The following is a 12,690-nucleotide window of genomic DNA, read 5'->3' on the forward strand; positions in this document are numbered from 1 at the left end:
TTGTCTTTCTACATTTGTTTTTGCAACCCTAAATCTGAGTGTTTTAAGTGAAATTTACTAATTCACTCATTATCTGAGAGGTGCACATTGACAGCATCTTCACTGAATCTTCTGTGTTAAAAGCATGGCAGGAAGTGCTCTTCTTCTTAATTTGGCTAAAGTATCTATCGGTCCATGCAAGTACACGTGGATGCGTCTTCATGTATGTTATATCTTGGGGGCATAAAGTCTGGAAGAAAATAATGATCCTGCATCTCCTAATAGTTTTGCTCTGTTTCGAGTGAACCTCCTTAAACTGCACGTATATGTCACTGTTCCTATGTATGTGTGTCTCTCTATCACATAACCCAGCACTTATTTCCTCAGCCAAGTGGCTAGGGGGCGAGCCTAGCCAAGATTTTACCTCCAATGGACGCAAGTTTCTTTGGTGAAGATCTCTCCTGAGAGTTCGGGACTAGCAGAAGGAAGCGAGGAAATTTCGACCGTTTGGTTCTTACGGATAGGTATTTATGTATCCGGTTTGTGTGAATGTAAGCTATGATATTTGACTTTTCAGAAAAAAAAATTTTTTTAATTTTTTTTGCAAATGACATTGAATGGTTAACCAAACCATACATGGTAAGAACTGCCACTGAAGTGGATACCATTTTAAGCTATTAAAGGATTGTTTACCTTTAATTATAAGTTTTATCATATTGCAGAAAGGAGTTTAGACTTTGTTAAGATAACTTGAGCTTAAAAGTAGGTGAGCTATGACTAGCCAAATTAAATATAAATCTGAGAAGAGTTTATATGTTTGTTTTCCTATTTTTATTTCTTTATCTTAATCGGTAAGTATATGTATAAAACATCCCACACAAACCAACCCAGACGTTAATTTCTTTCCGTTGACCAGCATGTTCATATTACAGATATGATGGGCGCGGTCACCTGCATGACCTTTCTGAGTGCGATGCTGAGTATTCCACATGGAACAGAGATTACCAGCTCTCTGAAGAGGAGGCACGAATAGAGGCCCTGTGTGATGAAGAGAGGTATTTAGCCTTGCATACGGACTTGCTTGAGGAAGAGGCAAGGCAAGGTACTGCTCAAGAAAAACTTATTTAAGCAACAAACTCTTTAAAATTTTTTAAGTATTTAAAAATTTACTCCCATTCATTTTTTTATACTCACTCTTTCTGATATTATCTTGACAGTACCCAGTGGATTGGAAAAACAGGAGTCTTTGCGTTCTGAGAGGACCTCAGGATAGTTTATATATAGAGCCACAAAGAATTTTCCCAGCTTTTGAGGGCAGACTGGGATTTGAAAAAACAAAAACCAAACTCTTTAACTGTTCTTCTTTAACAGTATCGTATAAATTAAAATTGATGTTCTTGTCTTTGCCTTAACAATCTTTAATACAGTTCTTAATCCCCAAATTTCTCAGCAGGAAGAAATTTTCACAAAAGACACGTATTCTGCTGTCTGTGGTAAACATGTACTGGCAAAAGTACATATTGATAGATATGAAGTGTGAATTTTTAGAAACATTTTTGCCTCAAAAAGAGGTTGGAAAAAGTGTGCTGTATGCTTTACTGATAGCTACAACTTTAGAAATATATAAAATTTTTCTCAGTAAATTTCTATTTTTGTTAACATAATTCTTATTTTTATTCAAGAGGAAGAATACAAGCGGTTGAGTGAAGCGCTGGCGGAGGACGGGAGCTATAATGCGGTGGGATTCACTTACGGCAGTGATTACTATGACCCGTCCGAACCAACAGAGGAAGAGGAGCCTTCTAAACAGAGAGGTGGGGGGCTGCCCGGGGTGATGACGTTGGGCAGGTACTACGTGCAGCGGTAGAGTCTCCCAAATACGATACGGGCACTAAGTAATTACAGCATCACTGGGACAGAAAGAGAACATTATTGGTATTAGGGTAAAACAAAGCTAAAAACCAGAAGATGAATTGTTAATGGAGATGGAGAGTGAATTCAGACTTTAGTTACTGTCTAGGGTCTGGGTGCCTTTCCTTTATTTCTTTTGGATTCAGGGAGTAGGAAGTTGCTCACCCTGGATTCTTTGTTTCTAGATAGACAGTATACGTGTTGAAATCTGCAATGACTTGCTCTTGGGCCGTTGACAGGACAGGCGTTAACCACCCTCCTGCTGGCCTGCTCCTTCACATCCCCCCACGACTGAGACAGTGGCCGATGCCCAGTGGAGGGACGCCTGTGGAGTCAGTTATCACCAGACAGAAAACAGCACAGTATGTCCTGAGGCTCAGTAGGCCCTAGGGTATAGACTTACCGTATGGTATTTACATAGAATTAAAGATTTTAAATTTATGCCTTTCTGGATTAACTCGGAATATTTATTTTTAAAAAAAATAGTGCTATTAAAAAATCCAGACCCATATGCAGTTCAGGAACAGGTGTCCGCAGTCACTTTGGTAAGACCTGAGAGCACCTTTGTTATAGCCCTGCATGCTGATCGGTCGTGAATTGTCAGTGATGATAGTCATTAAGGGTGGATCACTCTATTCATGGTGTTCTGTTTAAAGAGAAGGAGAACTTCAGAAACCTAGTCAAACGTTCAGAATAATGAACAGGAATCACATCATAGAGGGATTTAACTTTTGAGCTAACTGAACCTGTGATGTGGGACTTGATTGTTTTCTCCTTAAGTAACAAACCTCCTGACAAGTATGAAGTAATTATAGCAGTTTAATATTAACATGCTGTCTGCCCTGCACGGTGCAGCTGCACTGGGGTTCTCCCGACCCCCCGCCGGGGGCGTGATCCTGGGAGAGCAGTACAGACACCTGCCTTGTTGCCCTTCCTTTCCTTCTGCTCATTACTTGATGGACATAAGAATCACTGTTGCACAGCTCTGTTCTGCGCGCTTCCAAAGAGTTTTTCCAGGTGTAGTTTTAACCATATTGAGTTAAAGCGTGGTTAAGGTATTAAACACCTTTTTCCGTTGACCTTTGGATCTGACCATACCTCAGAAGTTAGGGTGCGGTAGACATGTTCTTGCAGGTTCAAGAAGTATACACTCGTTCCTTTATCCAAAATAATTCATCCACTTTGGGATTCTGAATAGTTCCTGTTTTATTGTTGTGTCTGAACCATATACGTTATGTCTGCTTTAAATATCTAGTGTTTGATCAGAAGGAAGGAATGCATACTGTCACCATTTCACAAGTGAAGAATTGAGATTTATAGAGCCCAGATGTCCTTTGCAAGGTCCATCGACTACCTTTGGAAAAATGTATAATAATCATTCCTTAACATTTCAGATTAGGGATCAGCAAACTATGACCGAGGCCCAGCTGGCACGTTTCTGTGGGGTTTTATTGGAACAGCTGTGCTCATTTGTTCACGTTTTATCTGTGTGGCTTTTGCACTCCAATGGCAGAGCTGAGTAGATGAGACAGAGACCACGTGGCCCGAAGAGCCAGAAATATTTACTGTCTGGCATTTTACAGAAAGCGGTTGCCAGCCCCTGTTCTAGGTGATGGGCACTTGTCTTGGTGTAATTATCGGGCTGGCTGGTGCTGAACTTTGCTATGATTATTGCATTTTAAGAACTTCCATGTGACTTGGTTTCTCTTCCAAGTTTTAGTATGTTTTCTCTTTAACGTAACGTTCTCTGTATTTAAAATGTTGTTTCTTTCTGTAATCACATCCTCAGAACTTTGCTTGGTATGCTGATTAACTTTTTAGTGGAAGTTGGGCCCATGTAAACCTTACAGCTTGACACTTTATGTTTAATTTACACTAATATAAATAAAATGCCACATCTATGAATAACAGGTACACACGCACACAAACATATACGTACGTGGATGTGTACCTATACATTCACGCACTTTGTAGATGGAATTCAAACATTGGGTGTTCGGTGCCCAGCACCACTAACAGCCAAACTTTACTGCTGCGTTATCTTAAAATTTGAAAATTTAATTTTTGTTTGTTTTCCTGAGTCACCAGCATGTCTGAATATTCCTTGATTTCCAGAATTACTCTGTGGTTGCCCCTTGAACGCCACAGGTGTGAACTGTGCAGGTGCGTTCATTCTCAGGTGTTTTTTTCCCCGATCGAACGGCGCGCACTGTTGGTTGAATCCACAGGTGTGGAACCGCAGGTGCAGAGGGCCAACTGTGGGACTTAAGTATCCACGGGTTTTGGTTTCCCCTGCAGATACTGGGGGATGGCCGCATTGTCTGGGCGTCTTTAGCACCTTAAAACCTTGTGACATTAAACAGAAGCATTTGATGGAACCTTTATTTCTGTGCAACTTAACTTCTCTCTTCCCTTTTTGCAGCTTACTGTTTTCATCCCAGTTCCATCCTTTAAATTTTCCGTTTTTCATCATTATTACATATCCATTTTTTTAAAAAAGAAAAAGTTATTTAAATTTATCTGAATCTGAGTTAGTATTGCAATGGTTGGGTTTTATTTTGTGCTGCTAAAGCCATTTTTCTGTAAAGAAAGGTATGTATAAGAATAGAGCAAAGCTGTGTAACCCACCTGTTCCAGACAGCTCTTTTGATTCCAGTGGCTTTATTTTTGAGAACAGCTTAGCACTAAGGAAAGGCTATTTCCTTAGTTTCCATCACTTTGTCGTTTTAGGGAGGTATGGTAAAAGTTGTACTTTTATAGAGACACCTTTGGCTTCATTCCCAAAGGAAATTGAGGATTTGGAGCTGTTACTTGGCATGTCGCAAACCAGTGTTTTCTAATAGCTACCAGTTCAGTGTGTCATTTGGTTACTGAAGCTGAACGGGGGTATTGTTGATTACAGGGAGCTTTCAGGCCACAGTAAGTCTTTAGTCCTTGGGTGAGAGTAAGGCTACGTGAACTTGTGGGACAGTATTAAATACTCTTATTTAATAGGAACTTATGATCAATCTGTATCTCATCAGACTACAGTCCCCAGGTCTCTGTGTACGTGAAGCCTGTTTAAAATGCCCTCTTGGCTTCACAGAGAATTAGGTTTGACAGGAGACTTTTGAAATTGTTCATCTCTTCAAGAGACTCTGTTATGTATGATGGAAACGTTTGTTTTGATGAAGATTTAATATTTATTTCATGTCATCTTTTTTGAAAGAAAAACTTAAGTAGATGTTGAGATCCTTAAAACTGTTAGCTTTTACAGGGTTTCTACTATTTTTTGTACATTTCACTATATTCTTTTTAAATTGATCATCTGAGTGATTGAATTGTATATAGGTACCTTAGAATTCAGAAAGCTATAATGGGCAGTGCCTTGTCTAATATACAGTAGACAAATGTTTATTAAATGAACCATTAAAGAAGAAATGGAGGGACTTCCCTGCTGGTCTAGTGGTAAAGAATTGCCTTACAATGCAGGGCGCGGGTTCAACCCCTGGTCGGGGAACTAAGATCCCACATGCCGCAGGGCAACTAAGCCCCCATGCCACAGCTGCTGAGCCTGTGTGCCACAATGAGAGAGCCCACATGCTGCAAACTACAGAGCCCACACGCTCTGGACCCCGTGCGCCACAGCTACAGAGCCCATACGCCCTGGAACCCGCACACCACAACTAGAGAAGAGAAAACCCGCACACTGCAACTAGAGAGAAGCCCGCTCGCCGCAAAGAAAGATCCCACATGCCTCAACAAAGATCCTGCGTGCCTCAACTAAGACCCGATGCAGCCCCAATAAATAAATAAATAAATAAATAAACAAATAAATAAATAATAAATACGTCTTTTAAAAAAAAGAAGAAGAAGAATTGGAAATACATCTGATTATTTGTGAAAAGAGAGGTGGTTTGCTTGGGGGGAGAAGTCTTGGCAGTTACGTGCTGGGGTTTTACGGTTCAGCGGTGAAAGTGGTTGTCTTGGAATTGAGCACCTGTGCCTGACGCTCTGGGGGACCCACAGCGATAGTTTGAAGGGCGGTCCTAGCAGGTCAGAGGGGCTGGGAAGGAGGAGAGCCTAGCGTGTGTCGAGTGCCTGCCGAGTGCGGAGCCTTGTCGGGGAAATGCTCACGTGCCTTGTCTTGCTGCACCCTCCCCACGGCCGGGGAGTCCACGCTGCCGCTGTGTCTGTACCCCCACCCCCTCGGGGGTTTGGTAAAGTGATTCTGCCCACACGTGGTGGAGCGAGCAGAGAACGGAAGTGTTCCTGGGAGGGATGGTGTGCGACAGAACCGGGAAGGGCCCGTCATGCCCGCGCCCCCCGGCCCCGTAGTGGCTTACAGCTGGTGGGTGTGCCTCCTCTGCAGGTCATGGTTCTGAAGTTCTATGTCTTCCTTTTATACAGAAAAACACGAGGCTGAAAATTTGGAGGAAAACGAGGAGCCTTTCATTGCCCCTTTAGGATTGAACGTGCCGTCTGATGTGGAGCTGGTAGGTGTCTTTCTCGTTCACAATACTGTTAACCTTTGTTAGTACTTATCGGGAAGTACTGGTGAGAGCACCCCGCCATGATCACAGTTGCTTTCTAGTTTGGGTGTGTAATGCTTTAAAATTATTTGTGAGTTAATGGAGAAAAAATCACACACCACCTCTTTCCCCCCTAAAGAAGAAGGGAGAAATTATAGCAGAATCACCAGACCAGAGCATCAGGGGCCTGAGGAGCTGGCTCACTCTCGGAGACCATATGGTTGAATCCCCAGATTTTACCAACATGGAAAAACCCAGTCAGAATTACTGGTGAGGAGACTGTTAGCCACGTTTAGATGCAAAAACCCTCCTTCTCAAGGCACGTGGCTTTCAGTACAGTTGCTGTGTCCTATCTTTTGCTGGTGTGGTTTTGTGGGCACTCAAGATGGGGACCTTTACTGTAACATTCTCTTGGCACCCTTCCACCCGGTTCTCCTCTCCGTTATGACTAGGGCCCTGTGGCATCTCCAGGCGGCCCCTGCCCTCGGGAGGGACACCTGGGTCGCATCCTCTTGACCTAAGTGCTCTGCAGCTGGGTCTCTAGTTCCCACTGATCTCACTTCGCTATTTCAGCTACGTTCAGTCAAGGTTACATTGTGACAGGCCCCATTGAGGATTTTCTAAGTATTACTTAATGCTAGTAACCCCATAAGGTAGCTTCCCGTTCCCCTTTCACAGAGGCAGAAAAGTGAAGAAGTTGGGTCGTGCGTGCCAGGCAGGACCTCTAACCCATGGTCTTAGCTGTTGTGCCGTCATGAGTCGCTGTGCTTTGTGGGATTCTTACGTGTTCATTAGGGACGTTTAAAATATTTGTGTTGCGTGTACATGCTTGGAAAAGGGATATTCGTGCTCAGAGTAAAGGTTTTTCTCTGGCATCTTCCTAACTGGATTGCAAGCACCACGGACGTGGGTATTCCAGCTCCTTCATTGTGTCCTGCTACAGCATCATTGAATAAACAGTGGATGCTGAAAATTCCCCATAGAAGGAGCCTCTTGTGTTCCCCACACTAGCACGTGATACTTCCCTTATTTAGCGCAGCATGAATCTGCTGGTTCTTGCCCTTCGGTTTTATGTGACGATGGGAGATAACAGAATTTAATTCCTGCCTCCACCCATTCCTTCCTCCGCTTACTCATTTATAAATCCTCTCCTTCTCTTTCTCTTTTCTTGCAAATATGGGTAAAAATTTCTTTGGATTTTGCCAAGTAGAATCACTATTTACGTTTGATTCCCATTTCTACCGTTGATCAGTTTGCTACAGTTAAAACTGAAAATGTTATCTGAAGATTTGATATCCTGAGACTTGTATTGATATATTTTTATGTATTGTATTTCTGTTTTTTCTGGAATATGCTATTCTACGTGAGAGACGCATTAAAAACAGTTGCTCTCTTACCCACACGTAATGCTAAAAGCTTTTATTTAAGGTTGACTATATAGATTCTTACTAAGTTTTGGTATGAAGATCATTTTTAAGCTTTTATGCGAACATAAACATAGAGGTGTAGTAGATTTTGTTGCCTTAATTCCTACTGAAGTATTTCATGGCTGCATGTTCCCAGAGTCAGCACCACTAGGCTGCGTGGTGGCCTGCCGGGACCCAAAGCGTCTGCTCCCCGTGGAGAGCACAGCAAGCCTGGCGTATAGGGGTCTGCTCTCTCCCAGTGTTCGTATAAAATGGTCACCCGGGTAGGAAGTCTCGCGATTGTGGAGAAACCGTGTGTGAGTGCTCACCAGGTCGCCTGTGGACAGCTGGCCTTTCCTGTACGGTGGCATCAGTATGTCATTCTTCAGAATTGCTGTGAATCGGGGGAGTGGTTTGCTGAATACGTCACACACTGTCGTGTCCACGTGAGTGGGGAGACTGCCTAGGAGACAGGTGTCTGCGTCGTACGTTCCCTCTTGGTGACCAAGCATGAGACTCCCGGCTCGTGTCTAGGTGACGCTTGCTGCCTCGGTGGGCAGGGGCTGCTCTGGCAGCGGCGGAGGCGGGGGTGGTAAAGAGGGCGGGTGCTTGAGGGGTTCTCAGGTTTTAAACTAGGCTTTTGGAGTAGAACCCCATGGCTGCAGGGTCTCTGGGCGTCCGTGCGAAGGGTCAGGAGCAGTGAGAGGTCACAGCGTCCTGGAAGCCGCATGCCGGCGCCTGCTCGAGGCTGGCCACCTGGTCCCACTGGGCCTCTAGACGCCAGCTCCTCAGGTGACCTCACAGCTTTATTTTAGCTTTTCGTAGTGACTCTGTTTGTCCATTTGTATGTTTCTTGGGAAGTAAGGAACTGTTTTCTCCCGGAATATGTAGCCCAGCATCACTTGTCCCGACATTGTGTTTTCAGTTACCTGTCCCTTTCCCAGGGACCTGAAGGCCTGTCTCTATCACCTCCCGAGTTCTACACGTGCCCAGGTCCGTCTCTGGCTGTGTTATGTTGTCTTGCACTGCGGGGAAGGTGGAGGGCGCGTCTCAGCCGAGTCTCTCACCCACCCGAGGCGCCGCAGATCCGGGTTCTGAGCCCAAACGAGGTTTCCCCAAGCACTGCCCAGAGGCACGCGAGGTCTCGTGAGCCCCCCGCCTGTTGTGTGACACCTCACGTTCCCCTTGGATGAGCCAAGGGGATCGGAAGTGCTGCTTGTTCGGCACGCCCGTTTGAGTGTATTTACAAGGGAAATGTGCTTGTTTAACATATTTTATGGACAGAAGGAAAAGGGGGGGGGATACAATGTACCATTCCCGTCCTGGTCCTGCGCGCTGGTACCAGTAGGTTAATAACAACCTCAGATAGTGAGTATTCACTGAGCATGTGCTGTGTGCCAGGACAGTCCTCACGACACCAGCGCCTCTGACGGGGACACGGGGCAGAGCCGTCGAGAGCAGCCGCCCCAGCTCATCCTGTAAGGGTCAGGCCTGCACTTCCAGCCCAGAGCCCCTGCGGTTGAGCGTTGTTCTGATTAGAGCGCCAGTCTCACCGTACCTTCAGGTGCCGTGTTGCCGTGGGATGGGGGTGGGGAGACAAAAGAGGCACGATTTACCCCTGTGTTCCTGTGGAGTCCTGCCCTTCCTTGGGGGTTTGTGAGGACTTTTCACGTATGATGAGTGCTGAGCCCTGGTCTGCTAAGTGTCATGCACTCTTGTTCTCCTGGCATTTTGTCTTTTACCTGTTTGTTCCTCTCTCCATGCAGAATTTAAAGGTATTTGTGAAGTCATATATGTCACCATATATGTCACTGTATTCCTTTCTGGCTTCAGGATTTTGAATCTTGTCTTAGAAGACCTTTCCACCCCTGACAATTTTTAAGTATTTTCCTATACTTCCTGCTGTTACTTCCATAGTTTTGTTTTGACAGTTGAGTCCGTGCCTCAGTCTGATATTATTTGGGGCTCTGATCCCAGAGGAGGAGAGAGGGCCAGCCCAGCTGCTCCTGGGTTTCTTCGCTTATTCACCCCACCTGCCGCCCAGCCTGGCCCCCAGCCCCACCCTGCTGCAGGGATCAGAGCTCCAGCATTTTCCAAAGCTCTTTGGAAAATGGGTGCAGGTTTTCTGACCTCACATACTGTTGTCCCATTTCCCAATGCCTGTTCGAGTTTCTAGAGCCACGTTAATTTTGGAGATGCTGAGAGGTGTTAGTCCCCCTTCCTGGGCTCAGTTGCTTTCTTAAAAGGCTTCCATAAATTAGAAAAGCATTTTCCCCTGGACCAGTCAGTCTTTGTAACACATACGTATTTATGTGTTGGCTACATCCTTAAAATCCCATCTTGTGGTAGGAATAATCGTATTCTCAAATAGAAGAGGGTTTTTCTGAAACCTGCACGGTAAGGAGAGCAGAGAGGGACTCTCTCCAGACCAGACGTTTATCTATATCCACTTGCTTCAGGAGCACATCTGAAACCTACACGGTAGGGAGGGCAGAGAGGGACTCTCTCCAGACCAGACGTTTATCTATATCCACTTGCTTCAGGAGCACATGTGAAACCTGCACGGTAAGGAGGGCAGAGAGGGACTCTCTCCAGACCAGACGTTTATCTATACCCACTTGCTTCAGGAGCACATCTGAAACCTACACGGTAAGGAGGGCAGAGAGGGACTCTCTCCAGACCAGACGTTTATCTATATCCACTTGCTTCAGGAGCACATCTTGAAGGGTGCTCATAAGCTGCTTTGTTTCTCTGTAATCGTCGTCGCTTTGTAAAATGACCCACACACTCTCTGTGACTGCTGTAGCCATAATGTGACATCATAAGAGGGCCTGCTTTTAAGAAGTTTTAGACCAGCATTTTGGTTTGGTCAATGGAGAACATCTCTACTTGGGCGGCGGGAGGGGTTGTATTTTCCTTTAATGATCATTATTCTGAAGCGATCGTTAACAATTGTCATATATACGGAATACACTAATGCAAAAATTAATCTTCCTGTTGAGCCAAAGCCACTGAAAATGTGCATCAGGATCTGCACCTCGGTGCAACAGTAGGCCTTTAACATGGACTCTAGTGTATTTGGGGACCAGTAAATAACTTTAATCATAGACATCTATCCAGTGTAAGTGTGAAGGACATCATTAGTTCAGGAATCACATTTGAGAATTAAGGCGTTTGTATTTTGTGGAGGATTCAGCCCTGAAATTACAGTAAGCATCTTGAGTTCTGAACCGCCCATTATCAATGGAAAGAATTTCCCACTTTATTTGCATGTAATTTTCTAGTGTTGATCTCTTCATTAATATTAAAAGTATTTCAGATGTGTGGCTTCCAGCTTCTGGTCCGAGGGGCTCCTTGTGTGGGTAGGAATTGCTCAGCTCATGATGTGGCGGAGGTAACTTGGCAGCACGTGCAGGAGAGAGGTGGGGTCTGGTTCCAGGTAGTGAACGCACTTCAGGGCAACCAGATGACTCGCCCAGTAAATGTGGGTGAAACCGTCTCTGCTCTGGCCAGACCACAGGTAGCTGGGCCTCAGTTTGGAGCTCTGTACTTTTTTTTTGGCTGCGTTGGGTCTTCGTTCCTGCATGTGGGCTTTCCCTAATTGTGGCGAGCCAGGGCTACTCTTAATTGTGATACACACGCTTCTCATTGCAGTGGCTTCTCTTGTTGTGGAGCACGGGCTCTAGGTCTGCGGACTTCAGTAGTTGTGGCACGCTTGCTCAGTAGTTGTGGCGCACGGGCTCAGTTGCTCCACGGCACGTGGGATCTTCCCCGGACCAGGGATCAAACCTGTGTCCCCTGCACTGGCAGGTGGTTTCTTAACCACTGCGCTACCAAGGAAGTCCCTGGAGCTCTGTACTTTTAAGTGGGAGCGTTGATGAATGGGCGCCATGGGGCAGTCTTACAGGGAGAAGGAGGAACGGGGTGAGGAGAGGTCAGGTGCAGAAGGAAAGGCTGGGCGTGAGCCTGCGGCTTTCCTTGGATGTACAAAAGTAGTGTTTTCGAAGCTCTAAACATTAGTCCCTGCTGAGAAAAAGGGAAGAGAAATGATTCTTAGATCCTTGAGAAACTTATTGAAACAAGCACCCCTCTCCCTAGAAAATTGCATGTGTATGTGCAAAATTTGCATACAACTCCCCAGAGGATTGATTCACAACCCCCTGAACCCTATCACGGAACCCTGGTTAAGGGCCCCCAATATAGGAAACACATTGATTGGTGCGGAAAAGCTTGCCTCCTGTGGGTTCAGTACAAAGCTAGAATGGCCTGCCTCAGCAGGTGAGTTTTCTTCCCACAAAATACTGCAAAATTCAGAAACTGACTGAGTGTCGTGTAACGGGGCCAGTGCCACAGTCTGTTCAAACTGGACTCTTCCCATTGAAATGTCTCTAGTCAGTAGTAAAACCAGGGTTATTCCTGTGTTTTAAGTCACACGCTCAGTGGAAAAGAGGACAGACTGATAACGTGAATGCGTGTGTTCTCTTGTAGCCACCAACAGCCAAAATGCATGCCATTATTGAGCGCACGGCCAACTTCGTGTGCAAACAGGGTGCACAGTTTGAAATAATGCTGAAGGCCAAACAGGCCCGAAACTCTCAATTCGACTTTCTACGCTTTGATCACTACCTCAATCCCTACTACAAATTCATCCAGAAAGCTATGAAAGAAGGACGGTATACAGTGCTGGCAGAAAACAAAAGTGAAGAGAAAAAGAGTATGTGAAACTGTTTCTGTCCTGTGTTGGGCTGGGGGAGGGGTTGAGATCTGCACTGTAGGACTTCCTGAACGTCTGTGAAATCCTGACACTAAGGCACGAGGATTAAACCTGCTGTGCAATAAGTCTGAACATATATTAGATTCTTTTTTTTTTTTTTTTTTTTTTT

At 45.1% G+C, this 12,690-nt stretch overlaps 1 protein-coding gene across 4 annotated transcripts in view; it reads left to right on the plus strand.

Annotated features, from left to right (window-relative positions):
• SFSWAP (splicing factor SWAP) overlaps positions 1-12,690 on the plus strand; it is an 82,442-nt gene that overhangs the window by 1,975 nt on the left and 67,777 nt on the right. For 3 of the 4 annotated variants that reach the window (XM_029221278.1, XM_029221252.1, XM_029221262.1), the window contains exons 2-5: positions 912-1,081; positions 1,662-1,793; positions 6,280-6,365; positions 12,296-12,521. In XM_029221278.1, coding sequence (XP_029077111.1) covers positions 912-1,081; positions 1,662-1,793; positions 6,280-6,365; positions 12,296-12,521 — 614 coding nt within the window. The remainder of the gene's footprint in view (positions 1-911; positions 1,082-1,661; positions 1,794-6,279; positions 6,366-12,295; positions 12,522-12,690) is intronic. The other variant, XM_029221271.1, reaches the window with a different exon arrangement.

The sequence above is a fragment of the Monodon monoceros genome, unplaced genomic scaffold, assembly GCF_005190385.1.
Source record: "Monodon monoceros isolate NGI ecotype Baffin Bay Population unplaced genomic scaffold, NGI_Narwhal_1 Super_Scaffold_1, whole genome shotgun sequence".
NCBI classification, from domain to species: Eukaryota; Metazoa; Chordata; class Mammalia; order Artiodactyla; family Monodontidae; genus Monodon; species Monodon monoceros.